This window comes from Harpia harpyja, chromosome 5 (assembly GCF_026419915.1).
Source record: "Harpia harpyja isolate bHarHar1 chromosome 5, bHarHar1 primary haplotype, whole genome shotgun sequence".
NCBI lineage: Eukaryota > Metazoa > Chordata > Aves > Accipitriformes > Accipitridae > Harpia > Harpia harpyja.
In genome coordinates this window covers 44075820-44103566 of record NC_068944.1, presented here as the reverse complement: position 1 = coordinate 44103566, position 27747 = coordinate 44075820, and the positions used below count along the sequence as shown (strand labels likewise).

General features: G+C 41.4%; 1 protein-coding gene across 2 annotated transcripts; it reads right to left on the bottom strand.

Moving 5' to 3' along the window:
• On the bottom strand, positions 1–26769 carry RDH10 (retinol dehydrogenase 10). 2 transcript variants are annotated; one of them, XM_052787661.1, is made up of 6 exons: positions 26103–26769; positions 25334–25572; positions 5312–5410; positions 3790–3935; positions 3316–3447; positions 1–1405 (listed from the first exon to the last, which is right to left on the bottom strand). In XM_052787661.1, the coding sequence occupies exons 1-6, from the start codon at positions 26392–26394 to the stop codon at positions 1282–1284; spliced, it is 1032 nt and encodes a 343-aa protein (XP_052643621.1). In that variant the 5' UTR covers positions 26395–26769; the 3' UTR covers positions 1–1281. The 2 variants fall into 2 exon arrangements, with proteins under 2 accessions (XP_052643621.1, XP_052643622.1); XM_052787662.1 differs by having other exon boundaries at positions 25334–25569.
• Between the last annotated feature and the right edge of the window lie 978 nt (positions 26770–27747).

Here is a 27747-nt window from a genome sequence, read left to right as displayed (position 1 = left end):
TTTTAAGGAAAAGGTGGCTCACTTTAATAACCACAGGCATTGGTCACTATTTAACAAGACATTCTAAAAAAGTAATCACAATTTGCCCAATAGTAGTTTACAGGTGGATGGTATACATTAAGATACAGAGGTAGAAGTTCACTTTTACAATGCTTCACTAATACAGATTACCAAATTCAAGGCACAAAATTGTTCGCTTTACAAAAAATACTGTAAAAGTGTCATTTGCTGTTCTACAATGTGAGTACAACTCAAAAAAAAAAATCTTTACACCCTTCCATATTCTGCATGTAGAGTTGCATCAGGCATTATTCTATTTTTCCTTTGCTAATAATTGGTATATGACCAGCACTTACATAAACAGTTTGTATCTCAGCTGAGTTGCTTTGTCTTGTAGGCACAAGTCCAGTTACAGAAATTTAATACAACAGCTTCCTCGTGGGGGTGGGAGAACTCTGTTGGAAGTAAGAATGAGGAGGAAGAAAAGAAACATAGTCCGCAACAGCAGATTGGACTCTGATGTATAGAGGGAAAGAGAACAGATCATACTTCAAATCAAGTGACTTGAAAAGTCAGTTTAAATCATTGACCGCATTCCTAGAAAACCAGATGCCCAGTACAAATTTGCTCTGAGTGTATCTGAGACATTCACTTGCCTTTGAATTGGCAGAGATTTACAAATTTCTTTTTATCTTTGTTTAAATAGAACACACACAGTTGCTACAAAGGAGAATTACACCACAATTTGGCCATGTGTCCTTTAGAGAGCTTGGGTGAACAAGTGAAGCGATGCATTCAGAAACTGTCCTTGAATTTGCTAAAAGGCCATGAGCAGTAGCTTAAATCTCAAGATTTCCCCCCCTCCCCCTTCCCAAGTAACATAGGGAAAGACAAACAATTTCTGAAACATCGCATCTTCTAGTTGGAGACAGCTCTTATAAGCCTTGGCAGGCTGAGGAAGAGATATCAGACAGTGCATCCCTACAACAAGTAGTATGACTAGTTTACTGTACATACAGTGATATTCTAAAGGACAATGGTGGCAGCTACATTGTAAATTCACTTTGCTTACCTATCACATTTTCCAAGTACCCTAGTCAGTTTTATTTACAGTATATAAAAATCCATTGATTTTTAGAGTTCAATACACAAGTTTAGGACCCAAGAGAATGCCACAGTAAGATGTTGACATTTGCATCTGTTAGATGCAAGTGCACTTCGCAATTCAGTCATGTAACGTTATTGTATTCATCTATAAATGTTAGTCCATCCAAAACAGTGTTAAATTCCATTTTTTGCTTCATTGTTGTTTGTAGCCTGTTTCCTTTGAGCAATGAAAGGGTACATACACTTGTCTGCTCCCAAAAATCGGTACATGCATACTACTGCTTCAAAGGGCAGAATACTGTGAAAAAGAGGTTATAAAATTGTTAGAAGACAGCATAAAACAAAACCTCTGCTTACACTATGTACTTAGTCTCCTTAAAAGCAACATAATAGCTATTGGAGAGGCTTCTTAAGAGTCTTAAAGGATTTTATTTCACAGGGATACTTACAGAAAGAATTGAAATTCTAGAGTCCCAACCACACAGGCAAGCAGAAAGGAAGAAAAAGCTACTTATTCACATGCCTCCAACCTAGACCAGATTTTCTGCTGCTTCTTTACAAGCAGTGTGATAGCTTGTTTTAAAGAGGTGGGGGTGGTGAGGGCATCACAGAAGGCCTACTAAAAGTAAAGCATGTGTGCAAAGCCACAACAGCAGAGGTCATCAGACATTTAAGATATTCTTTACTGTGGGATTAGTGTTAGTTAATGCCATTCTTTGATCACCAGATGTCTAACAACCTTGACTTATATTCTAAACTTAATCATCCATCCTCAGAAAGAGAGGCCTGAAGAAAGAGAGCAATTTCCTTTTTCCTCCTCCAGTTAAAATTCCAAGAGGTGACTATGTGAAGGATACCTGGCTACAGACCCTCGCCTCCTTCCCACATCCACAAAATACTACTTTTATTTCAAGTGTAGTACCGAGAGGCTCTAGTGAAGGACTAAGATGGGATTTCCTCAGCCCCTGGAAATAGTGACAGACACCCATTCAGTGGAAAGCAGCGCACAGAATCTAGCCATTACAGGTAATGACCACTGAAGCACTGAGAAGTAGATGTCACTGGTACAGGTGTCCTCACTGCCAGTAGTACTGCTTGTGCAGTAGCAACTGGAGGGCCTTTGATGTAAGTGCTGCTGCCTGGGGCATGGATTATGCAGAAGCTTTGATCTCCCTGTTGGAAGCTAAAGTGTTGAGCCAAGACAACCCAAAGGGCCTTTGATGTGACTGTTGCTGCATAAGGCACCGCTTGTGCAGAGAGTGCTTCTGGTTGAAGAAGCTAGATCTTAAAGATGCTGACAGTGGCCTTGATTTGTTGACAGAAGACACACACATACTCTCTTCCAGGAAAGAGGTGAGCGGTGAAGGCTTCTCTAGTCTTTGGTGAGCCTGTCCACCATGAGAGACCTGAGTCAGAGGAGAACCACTGCCTTGCAAGTGGAAAAAAAAAAATCACCAGGGTTCTCAGTTTCAGCCATCCCTTGCAGAAGGAAAGTTAAGACAACACTGTATTTTAAGGTTCTTCCTACACACTACATATCTACAACAAAAACACAGACAGCTGTGAAGCTGTTCTCTGTAAACTAGAATGCAAGTGATGTTGCATCAGTGGAATTGAGCCAACTCCTGTATTACCCTGCATCATTGAAATGTCAGCCCAGTTACAGATTAAACAGAGTTCCCACCCAAAAACTGTAGTGTGTTAGCCAGAACAAAGGAGGTAATTCCTTTAAATAGTCCTTCCTCCAAACTTAGACTCTGAAAATTCATTCTGAATGTGCAGATTTTCAGTTTATCTACTCTATCTGTGCAAGTCCTAGAGAATGTGCAGGCAGGGCCTCCTACACACTGGTTCTAGAGAACTAGAGGTTCCTTTGCTAGAAGCTGCCTCATGCCCCATTCCTAAGGAGGAACCCAAACAATGGAAATAAAAGTCTGTTGAAAAGAAAATAGGAATCTAAGGAGGATGGAAGATACCAGAAGGGTGAAACAAGGATGCATAATACACGGGATCTCAGTTTTATGGATCTTCCCAAGCAATCAACCTATACTCATGCAAGCCAAGAGAGAGACTTACGAATTCTAACAAAACAGCACCCATGGCCTGTGTGGGTGGGAAGTTGTCTATATCTAGAAAACAGACATGCTCATGTATTTTACTAGTATTCTGTAGACTGTATTGCCAATGAACTGGCACTTCAGCTCTTACCTTTTCATGAAGGTGACCATATACATGAGGCGAGGTGTACAGATCATTGGCTGGTCTGTAAGGATAGCTCTCATAGCCTGCTTCACACAGTATTCTGGTTTCAAGGGTGGAAGGAAAGGCTCAATTTCTTTTCTGAAATATTTGGTTAAGATAGATTAGTAAGATACATAAAGGACCACAGACCTCAGTGAAGAGTTCATTAACTCACTTTCTTTGGAGTGCCTCAGCAGGGACAAAAATTTCAATTTTTATATATTCACTGTTAAGTTACAAAGACTATAGCTCAAAACTTGAGTTGCCTAAGTAGAAAAGGACAGAAGACACAGTGAATTCAGGAAGTCTCTTTTTTGAGTCTAACGCTAACATATATTAAAGCAGATACAATACTTATTTTAATATTTTTATGGTACCATTTAGTTACCTTCAAGTACTTTTGACAGTGCAAACACAAAGCAGAAGGAGAATTTTACTCACCTGATCCTGCACCCTCTAAACATTCCTGTATCTACAAGATAAGGGCAGACTAAAGTTGTTTTGATTCCATCCTTTTCAGCAGCCTTCAATTCATGGCTCAAAGACTCATGGAAACCTACAGCTCCAAATTTGCTGGCGCAATAATCCTGTGTTGGCAATGAACAAAGAAAAAAAAGGCAACTTAAAAAGGACAGATATGAATCATGTTCAAAACCAAAGCATGTCTGAGGTGAGCCTGCACAGATTTTCAAAGCAATAACAAAAGACACCCACTGAATAGAGCATCACATCAACTCCTTTATCACTTTACTTCTGAGGCAATTAGTACAGAATCATGAAAGCAGGAAAGCTGAACGTAGGAGGATATTACCTTGGATTCAAGTCTTTGAATCAGGCAGGCTCTCATGGCAAGTTACTCCAATTACCAGTTTGCTTAATAATAAATGTTACAACAAAGGAGTGAGATACCTAATACTACCTTGGGTCAGATTTGAAAAAGCTTGGAGAGTTGGCAGGGCATAGGTGTAAAAATACTAAATGCTTTATTTTTAAGGTTAGTTTCAATAGAAGATATAATGGAGATTTGAGTGCATTATTTAATTTGCAGAAGAGGATATAGCTTGTAGCTCTCATAAAAATACTAAATTCAGCAACATTAGAAAAATAATTGCATAGATAGTAGTAGCATTAGAGTTTTCCATTGGATGTGTCCACATCTGCTGGTGGTCACACCCACAGTCGAGGAAATTCTTTGTAGTTTTCTCAAGACAGTAAATACTGTAAAAGCCTGAAGTTACACCAGCTTCATCCATTTCTGTTATGAAACACTGCAGCTTAAGGTCTTGGATTGAGCCTTACCTATATGCAAAGCAGCCTATGCTTATAGGGTAATATGACCATTATTCCATTAGACACATTAATTCATTTTCACTAACTCAATGCTTGTTGTTCACACTTGCATTTGGGCTAATGACCCAAAAAGCAAGATAACAGGCTCTAATCCTAACCTAGTTTTATGTACCAAACAAGTCCCACAAACTGATGTTCTCAAACAGCTGCTAGCAACTAGACAAGCTAACACTTATAACTGGGAGCCTAGTAAAGCAGGTGAGCAGGAAGGAAGGCTGGCAGCCATTTCCTCACAGAAACAGGAAACATTACTTTTGAAAATCCTTGCCTTTGGCTTCAAGCTTAGCACTGAAGATCTTGACAGGAGTAGGTAGACGGGCACCTTTCAGGTTCCTAAATTCATCAGGTAATTCAAAGATCACTTAGCATTCTGAAATCCTTAGCCATCCTAGGCTTTCACTCTAAGTGGCAAGTCCACCTGCAAAGTAGGTGAATACAGTGGCTGCCCAAGTTCTGTGGATCCCACTCCCAGGGAGCCATGTGTTGATATGGTACTCGACACCATAGCTTCCAAGTATCTCTGAAGATTTGACTTTATTTTCTCTAGCTGATAATACAAAACAAACTTATCCTAAGCAAGAAGTGCCAAATTTGTTGTTGTAGTCTAACAAACCTCCACTCCAGCAGTACTGAACAGTCCCAAGGAACTTGCAACTGTCACGATGTGTCCATGATTCATTTCCAGCATCTTGGGAAGGAATGCCTTAGTGGTCTACAAGGTGGAAAAAAAAACCAACCCAAAATAAAAAACCACACCACAAACATAGTATATTAGTGCTAAGTGTTCAAAACCTCTGTCTCAGTTTATTATCAAGAATTTAGAAGTACGGTCACTGTACAGGTTTTGAACTTCTGAGTTTGTCAAAAATGCCAACGGAAAATCTACAGCTTGTTTGTGAATTCAGACAGCAAGGCAGCAAGGATTATATCTCCAGAAATCCTAAGGTTAAAGGATCAATTGAGCTCAGACATGTTTATTTTTCTGCAAGAGACTACTTATCAGAAAGAGATAATTTGACCCTAAAATGGAAGTAACTTTTTTTAAAGAGAGAAAAAGGAATGCAAAGTGTTTAATTACACCATCAAGCACATCTGTGTTAAGACCAGTGCCGATTATCAGTTCTAATTATTGACAGTGTGTTTTGTAAGTTAGATATGGCTAGTTTTATCCAATTAACTTACCATCATGGGCATTTTACATTAAAAGAGATATTAGACGCAGAGCTTTTGCTGATGTTACTTTTTACATCTAAAACATTTGCTAGTCTAAACTACCTTCCATCTTTATTAGTATCCATAAGCATTGCTTGAACTAAAAAGACAAGATATAAATTTCTATTATCAATTCCTTATCAAAATAAAGCAAAATAAAACAAAAGCAAGTCTCAAGATGAAACTTCGATTTTAACCTCCAGTTTTTATGCTTTGATTATAACAAAGTTTGTTTCTGTTTAAAAACCCAAGTCAGAGTTAACACCTTTAAAAAATTAAATTTTAAGGAATAAATTGAAGGCACTTGCTAGAAGATCACCCCTGCTAGAATACCTACCTTTGCCATATCTGTTTTCTGAAGCTGACTCAACACTTTCCTTTTTTAAATAGGTATTAAGCAGAGCACCATATATGCTGAAAAAATCAATGCAGTAGTAAAATGGTACGTGTAGTTACAATTTACTTCAGCTTCTAGGTTGTCAGTGTGCTATACGAGATCACTTTTAAATTGCCAAAGAACTTCAGACAATGCTTTTTGATCACAAACATGCCTAGTTAATATATAAATCTATTAATGACAGAGCCATTATTCTATTCTAATTCACTAAGTACCAAAAACATTTAATCCTCCCAGAAACCTGGTCTTCCCATGTAATTTGGATCCAAACTCAGAGCATGCAAATGCCCCTTAAGTATTTGCTACTTGCTTAATTGTTGGTTTGAGTTGTGTCAGCTGCATTCTTAAAAAGACATGCAAGCTACAGCTGAATCCATCTAATTCCATTCTTATGCTGTCTGCATTTTCCAATCACAGACGTCAGGACAGTTTTGCTCTAACGATTTTCACATGTTCTTGTACAACATTTTTGCCTGCAGGTGTTAAATGACTAATCCAGACCTCCTAACACCACACAAAAGAGTGTTTTCACTGGACAGCTGGCAGATGATAGAAGATTAACAGACCTCCTGACTCCTTGCCTTTTCTACTGTTGATTCATACAACTCCTAGATTCTGTCATAACTGCATAACGAAGCCAATTATAAAAAATAATCTGAGAGCAAGCTGCCTTGCATTTGTTTCTTGCCTCATGGCAGGGATCTCTAAACCTCTTATATAGAGCCTTGGACAAGAATTTAGTTCGCTGTTAAACTAATCTGTGCCAGGCACACAAAGTTTCAGCCTCTCTTCCCATGTTGCATGGCAACAAAGCCCAGTCATCACAGGGCAGCACCGTCTCAAAAGGTAAGAGTCTTCGCTTGGACGGCATTGAAGTTTTACAGTGTGTTATTTACCTGCAGCCTGCCTTATGCACCCCAACACTGACAGTGTGTATGTTAGCCTTGATCCTCCATGCTATCCCTGCAAGAGATCCATGCTCCCAATTCAGTCCTGCTAACAATTTACTCCTCTCCAGAGCATTAGTCAGCTCCATCAGCAGTTTCCACTTATCTCAGTTATCTGTCCACATCACATCGGAATGACTGATTGCTACCTCGCATTGCCAGAAAACTTGATAATGCAGACTGAAGCTCTAGCTGTAAACCACAGCAACTACAAAAATGATGGGGCACTTGCCTTGGAGTTTGTCTTGGGGGAGAGAAGGAAGGGAAAGAAGCAGCAATAGATTTTTTTTTTTCCTACCACTTTCAAGGCATGAATAAATGTTTTCTTCCAAGGGATAAACAACAGGCAAGTGCACCAAGCTTTGTTGGATTGGCTTTTCTATTATCTTTACTATGGCACTGCCTTTTTTTTTTTTTTAAATATGATGAACTATACCTAGGTGTCCATAAGCGTCTATATTTATCTATGGCTGAAGAAGAGAATTTTCACAGGCATATATATAGGTATGGGAAATAACCAGAACAACTGCAGAGCAGTAAATTTCAGAAGGCCCGCTCAACTATGCTACATGCTTTCCAAGCATAAAGATTACAAAGACTGAGTTTTCAGAGCTTGTGGCTAAAGTAACCCATTTTCAACCAAGACGACGTTGGCACATGATGAATAAACCCTGTTGAGGACAATTTTGGGTGATGTCTTCAGCAATTCAAGTGCAGAGCGAACAACTCCCATCAGCAGAACTACAGCCACTTCATGTAAGTCATCTCTTAAAAGGCCATTTATGGCCACATACGAAAAAACACAGCTCTTCTGCTCTGAAGACAATTAGCAATTCATGCAAATTTTTGCATGAGACCTCAGTGTTCTGAAACAGCCTGTTCAGAGCAGGCCCCTGTACTTTGTCATGGGACATTATCCCACAAATCCATTTAAAACCTGAAGCTGAGGCAGCCTATAAAGATAGCACAACTCTCATATGTAGAAAACTTAGCAGTCAACTATCTACATCTCAGCTAAATGGATATTGGAGAAAGTCATCTCAGTTGCTGCCATCCTCCAGCCAACTGCAACAGCTGGGAGTCAGTACTCGAAAACAAGCACAGTCAGAGGCAGACACACCCTATGGGGGGACACATTTCCAGTCTCAGAGTAAAGGCTTGCCCACTGCTCCTCCCAGCCTCCTCTTGCTGAGAAAAAACAATCCCAAAGTGAAGTTATTCTCTTTCGTGGTATAAGCAATCCCCAAATAAATCAGTGTTCTTAGTGAGCTTCTGGCACAGCCCACTTCCTTAATCAAAGCAGCTTCCTCCATACTCTGGTCCCCAGTTTTTCAGCCTGTTACATAAACCAGATGAACCTAGTTTCTTTTTTCTAGTTTCTTTCAGCTTCAGCTACATCTGCCTACCAGACCTGAAGTCTTCTGTGTGCTTGTTGTGCTGCTGAGAAACTAGTTAAGAGTTTGACCGGTTCGGGGTGAGATGCCTCCTGGGTGGCCTTCCCATCTGGAGTTTGTCTGAACAGGTAGCACAGCCCACATTAGTCTTCTGAGATGATGCATGGACATGCTAATCCTCCATAAAAAAAAAAAAGTGTTAGAAGATACCAAGCAATGTGTTTTGTCCATGGCATTAGAGGTCATGAACCAGGCACCCAAAATAATTCAAATCAACTCAAGTGATTTAATCAAACTATCTGCCTTCTGGTTTGATCCTTTAGTCAGTTTTACCTCTCACAGCTGCAGAGGAAGACAGTTAACCAAAACATTTAAGTACTTAAAGTCGGAGCTGGGTCTTTTATTAATGACAAACATAACACACTTTTCAACACTGAGGAGAAACCACCAAGTAGAATATAGTGGATGAAAGGAATTGTGTTGTGATGCATCAGGATGAGGAATCAAGGAAGTTACACAGTGTTAAACATCAAGAAATTTAAGTTAAGCATCCTCTTCACTCAGAATTAGCTTTTTTTTTTTTTTTTAAGAAAAAATGAAAACCCCCAAAGCATAGTGCAAACATGCATTTTCTAACCTGCAGTATAGTTTAGATACAGCAACTAGGTAGGAGAGAGAGAACATACAAAACCATTCTGAACAGAGAGTAGAGCTAGTTTTTCAAGCTAGTTTAACCTTTAAGTTTTTTGGAACCTAGAGATCAATTTCTAATCTTCTAAGCATTTTCCTCTATGCTTCTGAATATACCAGTAAGAACAAACTATTCCCAGTAGCTGTAACCAAACATCTATTGCATGTGCACACAGCTTTAATGACTTCTCACAAGTGTGAAACTGAACAAGCACTTACATGTCACTTCATAGCTTTCATAATCTGTTCTCAACATTTTGGTTTACGGCAAATTAACTTCTAACAGTCTAGCACTTCTTCCCTCCCCTTCCCCAAATTCTTTAGTTCCATTCTTAATGAAACAAAACTCGAAAGATTGTGCAACACAAAGAACAGCACAGCTGCAATGTCAAGACAAATTAGTCTAAATACAGCAAATGAGAATATGAAGAAATACTGTTTGGGAAAGTGATTTTTTAAATTAAATTTTGGATTAATTATTCTTAAAGAAGAGAGCAAGCATCCACAGAAAACAATGTTAGCTGTATGCAGCTCAAGACAATGGATACTGAATGCAGAAAGCACACCAAAGTAGAAAAGTACGTGCTACCTCATGTTTAGAGAGTTGTCTTTATATCAAAGAAAGAAATAAAGCAGGTACCAACATGTAAGGTCCTTTAAGTTTCTATTTTTCAATACAGTAATTTTTTTCATACTTTCTGCCTCTGTCAATGTTCAACAGCCCTTTTAAACTGTTTTGATGGCATAAACAAGCTACTTTACTGTAAGGCAGAAATTCCTTTATGCCAAAGGAATAGCTTATTTTCCATACAGTCCCTTCAGGTAAGGAGGGTGGAGCATGGTTATTTTTCTGGGGCTGATCAGAACAGGTGAGTTTTTACATTATTATAGTTATTCACAACAGTGGTATACTGGTATAACAGATAAGACACTTCCTCCTAAGCCACAGCTATTCCTGACTGCCAAGACAGCTGCATAACAGCACAAGTGAGTGCAACATTTGGGTAAATCTATTGTTTCACCTTTGTGTTGAACACTGTTTGGCCAGACCCAAGAAACAAAATTGGTGTGATCAGTCAAGGACTTATCCTGACAACTCTGGGAACTAAGGTACCAGAGATCATAACAGCCTGCTGCCATGTGTGTTAGCTAATCATGTAACTACTATCATGAAGCAATGCAGCCGGTGACAAGAAAATGTTGTTCCAAGTTTTTGTCTAAAATACCCATTATATCCTCTCTCTCCCTCAGCATTGACATTCAGCCTTCTTTTCTTCCCATTCTTCTTCACAGACCACAGCAGGACACACTGCAGGTTCTCCTACTCCTGTGCAGGAGAGCATGTGGCCACCCACTCCGCCATGGAACGAAATACAGAGATTTCCACATGCCCCAATTTCTCTTTCCATTCCAGTAACTGTGAAGGACTGCACAAAGGTCTGACAAAATAGCACCTCTAACTCTTCTGCTGACAGGCTGTGGCAGCCTTGCCTTAAAGTATGTTTGTCCAAATCGGGTAGTGTAGCACTAATACACTACTGTATGTTAAAAGGGAAAGAGAGGTGCCTGAAAAGGCAGAAAAACCCCACGGCAAGCTTATCAGTAAATACACTGAAGTTATTTTCAGCTACAGCCATATAGCCCAGCTTATTTCAGAAGATAACCACTTTAAATACATTTTATAAACACAGGGTAGAACTTCACTTACAGTATTACAGTGAAAGCCATTGTCAAGTAGTTTTAGAAGAGGCCTTGAAAGCATAACCTAGAACTGTGTAACTCTCAAAGGAGAATTTATCCAAATTAGAGGCTATAATATCCAAAATGCCTTCTCACACACCAAAGCATGCAGTTACAAGCCTGGATTTAACCATTTGTTTTCCTTCTAGCTTTTTTGTTTGGTTCCAATGAGAACTGAGAGTAATTACTTGTCATTTGCACTATCATCTCAATTATTTTTCCCATATTACCTCCACATCCTTCTTAAATTCCATTACACAAGCATCTCTGAAATATTAGGTGAGATTAGTAACTGTGCTAAGACTACATGAAAATACGAAGTCCCAAGTTGAACACTAGAGAGACCACACAGCACAAAAGACATGGCTCTGCCAGTAACAGGCTGAATACAGAAGGGAGACAGAAGTCTACAACTACTGTTGGCCTTGCTAACATAAGGGACCAAAGCTGTGATTTAAAGAAGCTCAGATGACTCTGCTGACTGTTTTCAATAAGTGCTGGGCCCCTTCTGTATAATTAGCTAGTAAGTAAATATTTGAATAGCTGTGGAAATTAGTGCTATTTTTGATTTTCAGTTTCTATTCTCAAGAAATTATAATGAAAAATACGCCAGAATTGCCCAGTCTTCCTGAAGTAATAAATTAAAAAAGAAAGTCACAGATTTCTCTGGATTGTTGATGGGCCTACCCAGATCCTTTTGGAGCAAAAAAGGATCAGGAGATACACATGACATCCTCAAGCCAAGCTTCCATAGACAGATGTATTAAAAGCATGAAAGTAAACTATTCAAGGATTGCCTTTAAGTGTGCCTTGAACAGGCTCTGCATTCAAAACAAAAAAGCTAGACCTTCCAATATTTCATTTTGAAAGGAGTCCCTTAGTTATTTCACTCCTGGCAGGCAACACAACCTTCAATTTCTCACTAAAGCTTTATTTGTCCTTCACATAAAAACCCACTGTTTTGGGGCCATGGGGATTCCTTTAATATTGAACTGCAACAGCAGTTAATGCTTAACGTACATGCACAGTAATAATGTTACAGTTGCCTTGCAACCAGAAGCTCATGAAAGAACAAGATGGACTTAAACAGGAGTCTGTAAGGATGATGAGTAACAAGGAAGCAAAGCCACTCCCCCCACCCCACTCCCCCAATACTTTGGATATCCTACATTTGCAAACAGAGTGAAACTACAGATAAGATCTACCCAGGTTAAGAGGTGAAGGTAGCAAAATAAGGTAAATACCCTGAAGAATTAAGTCACAATGAAAAGAAACATCAGTTAATTTAAAACTGTATTTGATTTACAGAGAAATAAGCATCTTTTTTCCTCTCTCCAATTCTGCATTAAATACTGCTTTGAAGTACATGAAGTCTTAGCTTAGTAAAAACATAAGCTAGTACTTGAATCACTTGGTTTTAATTCATTAATTCATGTTAGTAATTAACGTTCCTGTTTTCTCCACCCTCATGACTGATCCACAGACTTAAAATCCCCTGCTTCTCAGACACATTTAATCAGCTGAGAAGCACCAAAATTGTACAAAATCAGGTTAAACCTTTACTGAAGTTTGTAAGCGGGTTTGTTAGTAATTACAAATGTCTGTCATGTCATTTGCTAAAGAACAGGTATACTACAGTCCATATTTACATTACTACCTTGTTTAGCATTTGTAGTATTTAGGGTCCAGTTACAAAATTTCTTCAATTTTCAAAGCCAATAGTTACCACTGTTTCCTGTGAATGGTTCAGTTATTGTAGTGGTTCCTCTTACATGGAGTCAACTCATGTCAACTATATCAGAAGAAAGCTGAAACTGAATTAAGTAGTTTCCTTAATCAGAACTTAGTGCCACAAAGCTGTTTACAATGGGTAGACAGTAAAGATAAGATAAGTAATGCTATTAAAAAAAAAATAATCACAGGAAACTAATACCACTAGTTATCTCTCAAACATTAATCATTGATTTCCATTCTTTACTGCTAGAACTAATTATGCCATGCCTAGGGCAACTGAACAGTGCCTGGCTAAATTGCCTTTTGTATAGTTTGTTAACAAGGCTTAGTTAAAAAAGGGTTGTGTCTACAGAGAGTGGGATATGAAGAGTGCTTAGGAAAGGACATTGCAACAGAAACTTTTGTTACTGTTACCTTATCATGTCACTACACTGTCTCCCCCTCCCCTTTAAGGGCTTCACTTCCTGTGATCTTACCCCAAATTGGGTAACTAAGACTGGAGTAGAAAACAGCTTTGTTCTCCCTCTCATCTGAATTGTAGGTTAAGTACTCAAGAACGCTACCTAAATAATACAATTCCTGCTTCAGAAACTTTCTTCTTGAGAGTCAAGGTGGAAAAGGTATCATTACCTAAGGTTCATAGTGGTCTGCTGCTTATCAAACTCCTAGCTCTCTTACATAAAGCTTTTCTGCATCCCCCACCATTGCATCACTCTAGATTTTGAGTGCACCTTTACCTAGGGCAGGGGTTTAGGTACATACGACACAGCCAAAGGTGGCCCTGATTTCTCCTTAAGAACATTTCACTTCTGTTTAGTGAGGCCACTACTTTATATGCTTTCTGGGCATGAAGAAGTTCAGGTATTCAAGCTGAACTACCCTTGTTATTTCTATACTAGCAAGTGGAAGTTAGAGCCTTTATGTTATTAGTATGCAGTCTCCATCTTTCTGCTCCTGAGAACTTTTATATTCTTTCTAAGAGTAAACAGATTTTAGTTTTACATCCTTTTTAAATTATTTCTACCCTCAGATGTCAGGCCCGTGCTGTAAAGTGTCTTATCTTTCTAATGACTATATGCCACCAGTCATTTCTGTGGAAGCATCTAGATGCCTTTAATGGACATGCTTGTATATACACTACCACAAATGCACACCAATGTCTACTTTCTTCCGTACTTGCAGATATTGCTTTGTTGATGTATAACTGCTTCATATATATACAGCAGTATATATCATCGTTTAAATCACTGATTGTATACCTAGACCTCTTCCCTCCAGAGTCTGAAAATCTTTGATTTCATATGGCTATGAAAAATGAAGCACATTCTCACAGGTTGCCCAGAGAGGCTGTGGAAACCTCCATCCTTGAAGGTATTCAAAAGCCATCTGGACACAGTCCTGGGCCACCAGCTCCAGGTGGCACTGCTTTGGAGGGGGTGGGGGGGGTGGACATGATGACCTCCAGAGGTCCCTTCCAACCTCAACCATTCTGTAATTCTCCACTTAAGTATACCAACTCCCTGCTCAACAGCACCTTCCCCTTCCTCTTACAGAGTTCATAAGCCACCAGAGACCTTGCACTCTTTGTCTCTATGTTAACTGCAAGTTTATCAACACAGAATCTTAACTAAATGGAAAGGATGCCAATTCCTCCCCCATATCTCCCCTACAGGAGCTCTTGCCTGTAATAAATTATCCTGCTCTGTCTGAAACAGTGGCTGTTCTACTTCCATTTCTCCTTTGGTCTCAAGTCCTTTCAGCTGGAGAGAGGGTCCAGTGAAGCCCTGCAGAGCACCTAGATGAATTTCTTATGGAATTAACATATTTTCAGCTGAGTCCGGAACATCCACATACCATACTGTTTTCAAAAACTAATGATATCCCCCTGGCTATTAGATGCTCTCCAGTAACTACACTCCCTTGCCAGCTTCTTAAGGGTATTCTGAGCCCTCACAGAGAATTCTGCCCACTTTGAACTTTAATGGCTTTTAAAGCTTGGACAGAGCAATCATATTGGATTCTCAACAGCTAGCAATGAACAGGGAGAAAGACAGTATCTCTGCTTAAGCAGTATAAAAGTGCAGAACATAAGTTGCCAGTGACATTTGTTGTGGATTTCAAATGCCAAACTAATCTAAAAGCTGAGAAGGATTAGTAGCAGGTAAGATGGCATGGTAAGAGGGCTGTTGGAGGCCCAGCTATGTGTTTAGCCTGCCTTATGCTGCCAAACAAGCAAGATACAACTCTAGACCAAAATGGAACTTGGAACAAATGTATACATGTGGACTTCTCCAGCCAGCACAAATTTAAGGCATAACCAAGCATGAGAACTGAAGCTTTCAAAGTACTCATGCTCAAAAGCTGACCTCTTCCCTCCCACCTGGAGGCATCTTATTAGACAAGTTGATATTTATTCTCCACAAATATTAATCTCATTCTACTCTCAGACTATCATAGCTACCAAACCACAATTACTATTCAATTTAGAGCAAGTATTACACAGTTGGCAGCAGCCACTGAAAAGTAACATGCAGTTTAAAGAAAGTAAATCCATCTGCTAAGATCTACCATGTCAGCATTTGAGCTTTCCATACACCCAAGCCTAACACAGAGCTCCAACATGGCTGTGACAGCCCAGTTAAGTCCCTGAATTTACAGGGGTGTAAGTTACAATCCCACTAGGTAGCACCACCAACCTTGTATTCTTCCACAGGCAGATCTATCAGTAAAGATGACCTAACTTGCATTTATTCAAATGTCAAATTTGAAACTACTTTAGAGTTTGCTGGTCAAGTGATACAAAAAGTTAACACTTGGCTACTCCTTTCCACAAAAGCTGGTTTAAGTCCTGAAGTCAAGCGACTAGAAATTCTACTTTGTTTATATACTAACAAATGGCCATGTCAAAGGATTTGTAGTGTTTCAGAGCCATGTTGACATTAGTGTAACAAACACATTAGTCCCTCACCTTCATTAGCACAAGTTTGCAGCAAATGTCCAACCATTTGGAGAGCAGTTATTTATTGCCAGCTATTTGATAATCTTGACAAAAATGAAAACATGCCCCTATGAGTCAGTGAAAAATCCACATAACAAATTCATTTTAGAACAACTATTAGATAAGAGCTCAGAATATTCTGTTCAGTGAACAGGAACACAATCCAACTTTTAAATACAGCTTGCCATAAGCTTAGTCATCCCCTGGAATATTTAGTAAAATTTGGTATTTTAGTCTCTATGTTTCCAAAAAATTACTAGAGAACAGTACTGTCAGAACTACGTACGGAAAATATGAAGTCATCATTCATGTTTTACAATTTATGTAACAGACTTTTCAAGAAGCGGCTAAACAGAAAAAGACTGTCTCACATTTTATAGATACCTTAAGGCCAGTACCTCATTAGCACTGCAATTGCTATAGTACTTGCATGCAGATGAAAGCTGAGTCACTTTACTCATCCTCCCCAACTCAGTCACTAAGTCATTGTTTTGAATCAATTACTTCAAAAAAAAAAAAAAAAAAGAAAAGTGATTATGCCATAACAGAGTATCTCACAAGAGGAACAAGATTAGAAGGAAAGCTTCCATTTTCACTTAACAGTCTTACTTAGTAGAAACAGAAGAATAAAGAAGATCTTATAGTTGAATGGAAATTTAGCTTCAAAGTTTGTTTAGGAAACAGTAAGACCCTAGAAGGCTCCAACTTCTTATGAAGTAACTCACTGTCCTGGTTTCGACACTCGCTGAACGAGAAGTAACTTTTTAAAATGCATGCAGCTTAGAGGTTTTTAAAACCAAGGTGTTTGTTTCACACTTCTCCCCACCGTCTGAAAAAAGGGTGTACAGAAAATAGTCTTAACAGGTAAACTTTCGCTTCATAAACCAACAAAGGCTAAAAAGACAAAAAACCTCCAGCTAATACAGTGACCAAACCAGCGACTAATACAATTTTCAAAGATTCTACTTGCACAAGCATTTTAATTAAACACCAGCAAACTGCTCACTTTCTTAGGAGGTGAGTTTTCAGAGACAGAGAGATACTTCCTTCCCTTGCCTGCCTGTGGAAACTATGCTTGTTTCCCACAAAGTGAAACACAGCTCTGGCCTGGTCTTTCCACATTCAGTGTTAGTACAACTGATTTCCAGAGAAGTCAAACAGTGCAGTAGGCACAAAGATCATTGCTCTTGAAGGTACACAACAGCAATCATAGCATTGGTGCAAGGCAAATAAGCTGGAGTTGTTAACACAACATTATTTGATGTGTTCGGAAAACTAACTTACCTTTATCTAAGGGTTTTTAATAGTGTGTAATTAAAATACTACAATCTCTTTAGAAGTCAGGTTGTTACGTTCAGACTGTTATGCCAGTGGCAGATTTGCTATAGCTTGGAACCATTTATGACTACTTAACTATTTAGAGCCTATAAATCCTATTCCAGAAAATCTCTCCAAGAATGAGGTTTCATTAGACAGCCACAGAGGTCCTGTTTATAGCTATGTGGTTTTATCCTGTTCCTCCTCACCCCTTCCCCAGCACACACACCCCACACACTGGCTAGTCCAAGTCTGAAATATCAATGAGGTGATTCTAGTCTCTAAACAGAAAAACTAATCAACTTGGCCAAGAAAATGAACAGCTTTCCTCCCTGCTCTCTGGACGAGTTAGTGAGCTGAACTGGCCCACCCAGGGATCTGACGAATACCAAAACTAGATGCAGATTCAAGGGGTGGTCCCACATGACAGCTTGCCACCACTAAGCTGCCTTGTAGTTTCATTCTAAATCAACAGAAATTTTGGACAAGTTACTTTTAAGCATACGCTCAAGCACTTTTCTAAACCAATGCTGAAAGGGGAGTGCTCAAAAAGCTGTCACACAAGTTCAAACAGATGGCAGAAGTGACCAGCACCAGGGCACATTTAGGTGCAGAATTCAACAGTCAAACAAACTTGAATTTCAAAAGGCTCACACCAAGTCAGCCACCTCAGCTCCGCAGCTGTTCTGGCATTCCTTGGCCTACCATGCCCTCCCATCCCAGTTGTGATAACTCACTCGTGTCAAGTGTTAATTTGACTGGCATATAAATCATTATAGTAATATAATTATTTACAAGAACGGAGTGTTCATTCAGAAGTGTAAGCACAGATGTAAATCTCTCCCCCATTTGTGACACATCTTCTTTCAAACTAAACCCTCAGAAACTGAGATTCTACCAATCTCAAAGTCTATGCCTACTCACCTACATTGTAACTGCACTTTGAAAGACTTTTTTTTTTTTAAACAGACTAAGAAGCCTAAGGCCACAGGTAAAAGCATATAGCATCACCCATAAATCAGCTTCAGTTTGCCTTTGCAGAAATACCTCTACCATTTTTCACAAAAGACAGACAGGTATCAGTAACTCAGTTTTACCATCAGTGTGAATAGCCAGAAAACCTCAAAGGTCAAGGGAGCAAGGTTTATCAAGAGTGATGCTTTGGCTTTTACATACAGAGGACTGGGGAAAGGTTTAGTACTAGAGATACATAACAACCCCCCCCCCCCCGCCCCCCAAATACCCCAGAAGCGAAATCAAAGCATGAGAAGCATGGGGAAAGAATAATACTTCCCAGCTGATAAAGAAAAAAGTAGAAAAGATTTTAGCAGTGCAGTGCTAAAATGGCAGGGATGTTGCTAGAAAACATAACATTCATCTTTCCTCAACCTGTCTAGTCATAGTAATTAATGACACTGAGAGCTACAGAAGAGGATTGCTCACCCACACAGATCAGTTAAGACAGGTCTTAGGTAGTGATGCAAACGCTGGGTTAGCAGGACACTTAGCCACATCATAATTAGGATTAGTTTTCTCCACAGCTGAGCACATGAACATGCTTGTCTTCTAGAACTCTGCTATAGTCGCTTGGTTATTACAGAAAATTAATAACATAATGAGATTTCATTAACTTAGCTGCTTGTCATAAAATAAAAGCGGATATTACTTGTAGATAGAAGAATCTGGAACTTTAAACTCCATTGCTCTCCTAACCTCCACATGACAAGAAAGGCATACACATAATCTTTTAGACTAAGTATTTCACTGAACAAGTGAAGAGCCACTCTTTTCACTTCTAGCAAGGTTAGGCACCATGCTGGCAAAACTATCGTTCCATTCAAGGTTTTCCTGTCTCCCCAAATCCTTCACAAGTAACAGCATAATATCAGACCAAAGTCAATGCAGAAATTTTTGCTTATTCAGCTGACCTACCTCATTCCAAAAGCAGGAGGAATTTAATCATCATGCTGATCGCTCATCCAGGACCATTTCTTCAGAGTAGACTAGCAATCCTGAAAGTATTCATACGGTTTGCTGACAAGTCTCTGACCCTCAGAAAAAGCCACAGGAGACTGAAGAGGGAGATTATCCCAAGTGCCTTACCTCTGCAAGCCATACTGCAACTCCAGCTTTATTTTAGATGGCTGTAGAATTGCAAGCCACTAATAATTTATTAATACTTCAAATATGTTTCAAATAGTTTGAAAAGTCTTGGCATGATCTCTTCAGAACAACTTTCCCTTTCCTTTATGGAACTTTCACATTGCTCTCCTGTGAAATATATGACTGTTTTCACCTAAACTCTTCAAACTTCATATAGTTTAGCACATGAAAGTAACTGGCTGATCGCACCTTATGCTACCATCTTGGACACCAGTCCTCTCAGGCAACAAGCAATCCACAGGTCACAATCTGAGAATCTCTATTTTCTGTTGTTTGAGAGTCTAAGATCCATGCACCTTTAAAATGGCACAGCAAATTAATTTCCCAAGTATGCCTGAGAGAAGCTGTTGCAAAAGCTCAGGTGTAACTGAAGCACTTTAAGAAAAACATTCTGAATGGTCATTTCAGATTTGTTAACTGACTGGGATGAAAATCAAATACTTTATTTACATCATTAAAGAGAAGGAAGGGAAATGCATGAATTCAGCTGCTGTTTGAACAAAAGAGGTCAGCATTCTCCACCACGCAAGGAAGATGGTCTAGCACAGAAAGTATACATAGGAAGGCTGGTGTTGTAACACATTCAAAGAATCTTCGATATGATTTTCCCACTGCCCTGATGGAAGTGTTGCTAATTAAACAAGAACGCTATAAGCTGTTTTGTTCAGACTCCTTCATACGTAACTACTCATTTATCATCAAGATACAGTAGGCAATGGAGAACCATGACTGAACAGCCTCAATAGACCTCAGGGACTAGTGGAACAACTACAGTTTGGTGGGCAGCACTCTGGAATCCCAATTATAGGTGCTTGAATTCATATGATTCCTACACAAGGCAAATGAAGGGGCATTTTGCATAAGACTAAGACCCACCCACCATCCCATCCCAACATGCTTAATTATGCTTGCTGACTCTTCAGATGAGTACATTGTCTGAAGAGTCATTTTTATCCTCACCCATATCTTCTCTGAAACAGGTAGAAGATCACTTCTACAGCCAAAGCTTAGACATCCAGGCACCTAACTAAATGGTTTGGGTTGGTCCCTGCCCCTCCCCCCCCCAAAAAAGAGGATCAGAAAACTGAAAAACTTTCAATTATTTTTTTGAAAACAATCACTACAACTAAAACATGACTACAAGGTTAGATTACAGATACAGATAGCAAGATACAGGTTACAAAATTAAAGACTGCAGACTGGTGACAACTGTGCTTGATACAATGCTAGACAAGCTCCTGGTAGACTATAAAATAAATCTGTGAGGAAAGCTCTGAGCCAGTAGTCTTGTGCCCACTTAAACTTCAAAAAAAAAAAAAATTCACCCATTTATTTTCTAAACCCTGTGTTAAGTACATTCCTTTATAAAATGGGAAAGTACAGTTTTCTACAGCATGCATCCAGAAGATAGTATTTTCTCAGTTGATAGATTCCCTCTATTTTCTTGAGAAATGAACCCAAGAACATATGAACTGCAGAACCATACCAAAGCACTTAAAAGTTTTAAGTACAACTAATATGACTATTTCTGTAGCTAAGAGGATCACTGCTTTTTCCTTCATATTCACTACCCACCACGCTACCACAGTATATGAAACACATATGCTGTCCAGGGTAATTTACTGATGGCATGCAGTTTGAATCATTTTGCAAGGGAAGGGTTAGTTTTGATGACACTTTTTGGATCACATGCACATGTTTTGGTTGAACTAGATCTAACTCATTTTTCAAAGAAAAAAAGTCACAAACTTGTAGATTAAACTTTGTAGGTAAACTTACACATCTTGGGATACATTATCAAGAAATTAAAAAAAAAAAACAAAGTAGCTAATTCCACTTATCCAAAATGCTAAATATATCTAGCTGGCCTGTCAGTGGAATATTGTGTCTATATTTGATCATAAATACTAGAATCCTAGAGATGAAAACAAAAATCAAACTGCTATGCCAACAGGCCACAAGACTCAGCATGGTATAGTTTCAAATAATATAACTTAAGCTAGCTGTCTTTTCTTCTGTAGAAGATTCAGTGTGCACACTAAGTGCAATACTTCTATATTTAAACTAAAACTATAGGCATAAGTGAGCCTTATTTAACACCAGGGAGCTTGAAAAGACTAGAATAACAATACATAAGTATTGATACATTATAGATAACAATAAGCCACTGTTATTTTCCAAGGCTTCAGCAATCCTGTCAGTCTAATTAGACTGACAACTACAGCAGCTGCATAAATAGGTATTTGATTTAGTAACTCTGCATTAACTTTCTTTCCAAGGTACATTTAAGTTTTAGAAGTTTTAGACTACAAATATTCTAATTACTTAAGTAGTATTTCCCTCTTTACTCAGTATTTATCTCTTTCTGTATCAATGTCAGGCCACCTAAAAGATTTGTTCAATTCCTTCAAAGACAAATATACCTGCATAACCTCAAAAATAAAGTCATTTGTAAGTGAATGAACATACCCACTCCAGTTAAGACAGCAGTGCACAAGTTTTCAAACTCTGGGCCCTAGTCTCTCACTATGTGGTTTGGTTTTTTGGTTTGTTTTTTTTTTTTTTTTAATAAATGACAGAGCTGAAGCTGAATGCTTTTGCTTCCCCCTTTTGGTAAGTTGAAGGGAACTCCTCTAACAGAGCTTTAAGCCTAAAGTTTTCAAGGATCCATATGACAGGGAAATGCAGATCACTGTTCTCTCAGAGCTTGAATACTTAAGATCTGCTGTACAGAAGGACTTTCACATCAGAGAACTTCACAGGCCCTGATCATTGCCTTGCCCCTGCTCCTCCATGAGTCCTTTTCAACAACCAAATCTAGAAAGATTTCCCAGGTACTATGCTGATGCACAATATTAATACCTACTTATCCAGCAACAGCATTATTCTTCTAGAAAAAAAAAGTGTTAGAGTAGGTACAAGAATCTCAGATTGTCCTGAAATAAGAGTTTGTACACTAGTTTTATTAAATACAGTTCCACAATCTAAAACACAGTATTTTGATATTTCACTTAAATTTTATTGTAAAACCACAGGAAATAAAAACTGTTGTTCCTATAGTTGCTTAAAACTGATTAAGAAACAGCTTTATCTTACACTGTGATTTAACATTTTTCAAATCTCAATCCTGACATATCACAGGAAGAAAATTTCCTAGTCTGCAGAAGTTCAGTTCCAGTAATTGACAAGTGCAGCCAAGTAAGTTATTATTCTTGCAACAGACTGGCAGGAAAGGTAGTGTTACACTCCTGCTACAGTTTTATGCATCTGCAAATTATAGTAAACCAGAGCTGGCTTGTTTCAAACCAGGAATGAATTTTGTCCCTATGTTTTCAATATCAGAAGCATTCAAGTTATCACAGCATGAAATAACAGGTTTTTAATACTGCAGTGGATTTTATGCTGTGGAAATTGCTACATGATGCAGTGGTGACATGTTTATGTAGAACACTCATAGGAAGGATTATACAAATCATGAATGTCAGCAAAATGGAAAGCATCTGTTTAGGCTGTGGCATGCAGCTAAGGTTCTCTTGACTGCCAGTTTGTGATATGGTACACAGCCCTGTTGGAGTCACAACAGCAAAACGGAGACATACTTTCATGTCACTGCCTACTGCAGAAGTTGGGCAGCCTTCAGATCATAACTGCTACATAAAACAAGCTCTGATCACCTGCATTCTGCATGAAGAGCAGACAATCTTATTTCAGATGTTTTAAGGGTACAGTGCTAGAGCCCCATTTTAGGTTTTTATATAGAAGCACACTGAGGCTTGATTAATGATCAAGGCATGAGGAAGAATTTCCCCTCTCTCACATTAAAAAAAACCCCAAAACCCCAACAAAAACACAGAAAGTACAGACACTTAACTACTGAAGCAATATTACATGGAAGATCCATGTCTTTATAAAATCCATTTACAGCTTTTTGGACGAAACATCCTCCAAGAATAGTTAAAAGCCTACATAATACTCCAGAGTATTAGCTTTGCTTTTGGACCACCAGTTTAGCTGACATGGAAAAGACTAGCTGTATAAGACTTCACACATCTAGACACATTGTTCTATTTAAGTCAGCATAGACTTTCATCAAAAAAGTTGGCTTCAAATCAGCTGATTCAGATGATATCTTATGAATTAAGTACTATTACTTTTAACAGAAGTCCACCCACTGTTGGTCAAGCCAACCTTTTCTGGGATCATGAAGGGGAAGACAAAGAAAAAAAGCTTTGCCAACACCAAAAAATAGAAAGAAAAGCAAAGCAGGACACAGGATCTGCAGGAAGTGTACATACGAACAGAACCTCAATTAAATATAAAGGGTGTTGACTGCTCCATAGAAGCTTAAGCCAAGATCTCAAGTTCCACAGTTCAGATCTAACTATACCTTCTTGGAGTAGTTTGTTTTGGTTTTGTTTTTTTTTTTTAATTTTAAAGTCACTTCACACTGTAACATTTAGCAATGAATGAAACTGTTATGGAAACCCAATCATAGCAATACTAGACTCTAAGTTTAGTTTTCTATTACTGTAAGAGACTCAGAACATACAGAGGGTGCTTTAAAAAGGTCTCTGAAACAATGTTATAAATAAGTGTATGACTTAGGCCTGAAGGAAGAACAGCTGGACAATTTAGGATCCTCCCATATTTTAATTCATGGTGATGTCATAATTTAGAGTTCTTGGAAACTCTGTCAATTCGGCATTTAAACCACATCAATAACAGTCATTAAATCTAGTGCACATCTCTGTTTGCTTAAGCATCAATTTAACTTTCATGAAGGGGAACACGCAGAGTTCTTAGCTGTAAGAAGTCATATGAACTTTCTCAGAACTTTTCAAATTGCCTTAAAATATACTTTCAGAGTTTAAAAGAGTTTCTAAACACACTATCACATGTGCACTGAGGTTAAAGCACTCTCTCTGCAAGCTTTACAATACATTGGAAAAAGACTGCTCTGCCATTAAGTGTTTCACAGTGCAGCTTTGGAGGGGCTCCTTTAGGGTTATGAAACAGCATTTCACTTCCATGTTAAAGTTAGGTTTGGGAGGGCCTTCTAAGTTGTGAAGATGAGGCGTTTTACAAAATTTTATTTTGAAGCGGTAAGACCAGCCAAAGGCGGCTTAAGTTGAAGTATATTTCAGATTGCTTAATCCTTTGATTGTTATGCAAGTGTATTTCATAACCTTATTTGAAGGACCAACGAACAGTTTTAATACTAACAATGGGCTTGGTCTGACAGCTAATGCTAACCCGAGTGTGCATCATGCCCTCCTTCGACACTCAAATTTATATAACCCCACACTACCATAGGTTAAAAAATAAACCACACAGGAAAACAAAATTTAGACAAAAATAGTAAAATCACATAGCTTGTTCTCCTTGATTAGCATCTGCTAGTTATGGAGATGATATCACCCCAGAAACCATATTAGAGATTTTCTTACTTTTACTGGCAGCCCCCAGAGAAAGCTATGAGGACAAATACGCAGGATTCCTGAAAAAGTGTTCTTGGCTTGATTTCTGGAGAAATCTTTTTCGCCTTTCCTCCCAGCCTTCAAAAGGAACAATTTGCCTTGAAGGCAATTCCAACAACGTTTCCAGCAGGGGTTTTAAGTATTTTTTCCAGAAATGTGCAAGTTTGCTATTGTAACCATCATTAAAACAGCATCTTAAAGCTACTAACATGCTGGCAGAAGACTATGGGAGGAAGGCTGAGAAGCCATTCATTAACAGTAACAACCTTTAAGCACACTCAGAGGTTATGCTTGCGAAGGATTTCGTATCCAGGGCTACAGAAAAGGGCACAAGACTTAGAATTCTGGATTCTAGGAAGATATAGTTAATTCAAACTCATTTGTTAATAATTTTAATACCCACCATTGCTGTTAAACAGAACAGTAAGTTAAAAATGAAAAACCCCTAAAGCGGTAAGCTTGCAAATGGAAGGGAACAAGTGCAAAACTGAAGGAGTTAAGCAACAGCGGTTAATTTCCCAAAATTAACTGACAAAAAAGGGCAGCAGAAAGGAATTTATAGTTACCCAGAAGTGTGCGTGACAGTTGACCATCATGGTCCTCTCAATAAGCTCATCAGGACACTCCAGAAGATGGTGCCCGGAGACCACACCGGCATTGTTAACCAGGACAGACACCTCGCCAACCTCCTTGCGGACCCTCTCGGCTGTCAAGTAGACATTTTCTCTTTTGCCCACATCACAGGTGTATGTGTAAACCTGCAAGTTGCAATGGGGCAGCGCATCTTTTTCTCCATCTCCAGCTACTATGGAATACAGACAAGAGAACAGAGGGGGGTGGGGTGTGGGGTGGGAAATAAAGTTCCTAGTTGTATTTTGACGTTCAAACAAGTAGTCGAATGGAAACAGCAAACACCTTTCCCTCACACTAAAACTTCTATTTACTTTGGCATCACCACAGTACACAAGGACTCGTCTATTTATCGTTGCTGCCACAGCGTCTTAAGAAAAGCTGCAGGTTTTAAAGACGCTGTTGGGAGACCAAGGCTACACGAAGCAGGTCTCCGCTCCCCACCGCGGAGCCCGGCCACAAGGCCGGCCTCGGCACCGGCGGGGCCGCTTGACGCCCCCGCGCCCGGCGGGCTCCAGCCCGGAGCCGCTCTCACCTGCCCGCACGGCGGGCAGGTGAGAGCGGCTCCGGGCTGGAGCACGCCGCGCACGCAGCCTCGGCTAACTCTTCCCCGGGCCGGGCCGGCGGCTGGGCAGGTGAGAGGCGAGGGGCAGCGCCCGGGCCCGGGCCGGGCGGCGGGGACAGCCCGGGGAGCCCGCCGCTTACCTCTGGGGGCGGCGGCGGCGGCCGCCTCGGCCATCTCCCGGTAGATGTGGCGCACCATGCCCGCCGTCTCCTCGTTGCTCTGCGTGTTGATGTCCCACAGCACCAGCAGCGCCCGGCGCCGGGCAAACTCCAAGGCGAAGAGGCGGCCCAGGCCGCTGCCCGCCCCGGTGATCAGGCACACCTGCCCCGCCACGCTCTTCTCCTTGGGCCGCACCAGCCACTTGGCCGCGGCCAGCACGAAAGCCCACAGCACTCTGAAAGTCACCACGAAGAGCTCCAGCAGGATGTTCATGCTGCCAGACCCCGACCGCGCGGGGGGACCCGCGCGTCCCGGCGCGGCCGCCCGCGGAGCCGGAGGGGACGGACGGACGCCGGCGGCGCAGAGCCTCTCCGCGGCGGGGGCGGCTCCTCCTCGCCGCCCGGCTCCCCCACCCACCCGGGGCCGCCCCTGCCCGGGACCTCCCGCTGCGGGCAGGGAGGGAGGGAGGCTCCGCTCCCGCTGCTGAGGGTCCCGCCGCGCCGCCAAGGGCAGGGCCCCCCCCCGCCTCTCCGCGCCGCTCGCACTCGGGGCCGGGCGCCGCCGCAGCCCCGCGCCCTGCTTCAGTCACACGGGCCAGGGAAGGAGCCCGGACACGGCGCTGCCTGCCCGCCCGCCTCCGCCTCCCCGTTCCCGTCCCCGCACACCCGCGGCCCCGCTACTGGCAGTGAGCATCTTGCTCGCTCGGCCCCCTTTATAGGGCGGGCCGGGCGGCCGGGCCCCTCCCCCGGGCTCCCCAGCCCTCCCCCGGGCCGGCCCAGCCCGCCCCGCATTCCCCGGACCCCCCGCCCCCGCCGCGGCCCCTCCTGGCCCCGCTCCGCCCCGCTCCACCGCCGGGGGAGGGTCCCGCGGCCGCGCCGGGCCCCGCCCGAGGGGGACGGGCCCGGCCGGTGCTCCGCGCCGCTCAGGGGCTGGCGGGCGCCCTGGCGGCTGCCAGCGGCTGCCAGCGGCCGGGGCTCGGCGGAGACCCGCCTCCGGCGGGCGGTGCGGGGCCTGCGGACTACATGTCCCAGGGTGCGCAGCGCCCCGCGCGCCTCCCCCCAGAGCGCCATCTTGAGGCGGCGGCCAGCCCGCCCGCTCGCGGGCTTCGCTGGCCGGAGGGGAGCGGCGCGTCAGAGCGGGCCTGCAGCGGCCCTTGCGACGCCGGAGCGTGGGTTACAAGAGCACGAACGAGCGTTAAAGGTTCGTGCTCACGGACCAAGGAGGGACGGAAGCGGTGAGCTGCCGGGAGCCGCCGGGGTCCCCACAGCTTCCCCGAGGCCTGCGTGCCTCGGGATTCTCTGCTGAGCTGTGAGAAACCGCTGAACAAAAAGCCCTGATGGGTTGGGTTTTTTTGGTCGGTCAGCCAAATACAGGGGCTGTTAATATCTAACCAACCACCGAGTGAAGTGGGAGCTCCGAAGTACCAGCATGTGGAAAAGATTTTCTTCCGTGAGGCAACAACTGCTGCTCCCTGTAGGTGGGCACCCCGCGGCCACCCGACCAGCTGGCCGGCACCCAGCACCACGAGCAGCCCGCTCCTGGGCCCCTTGCCAGCCCCGGGGGACGGGGAGCAGAGCGTGCCCTCGCAGAGCGATTTCCCCCGTGCGGGTGGGCAGGACTCGTCCG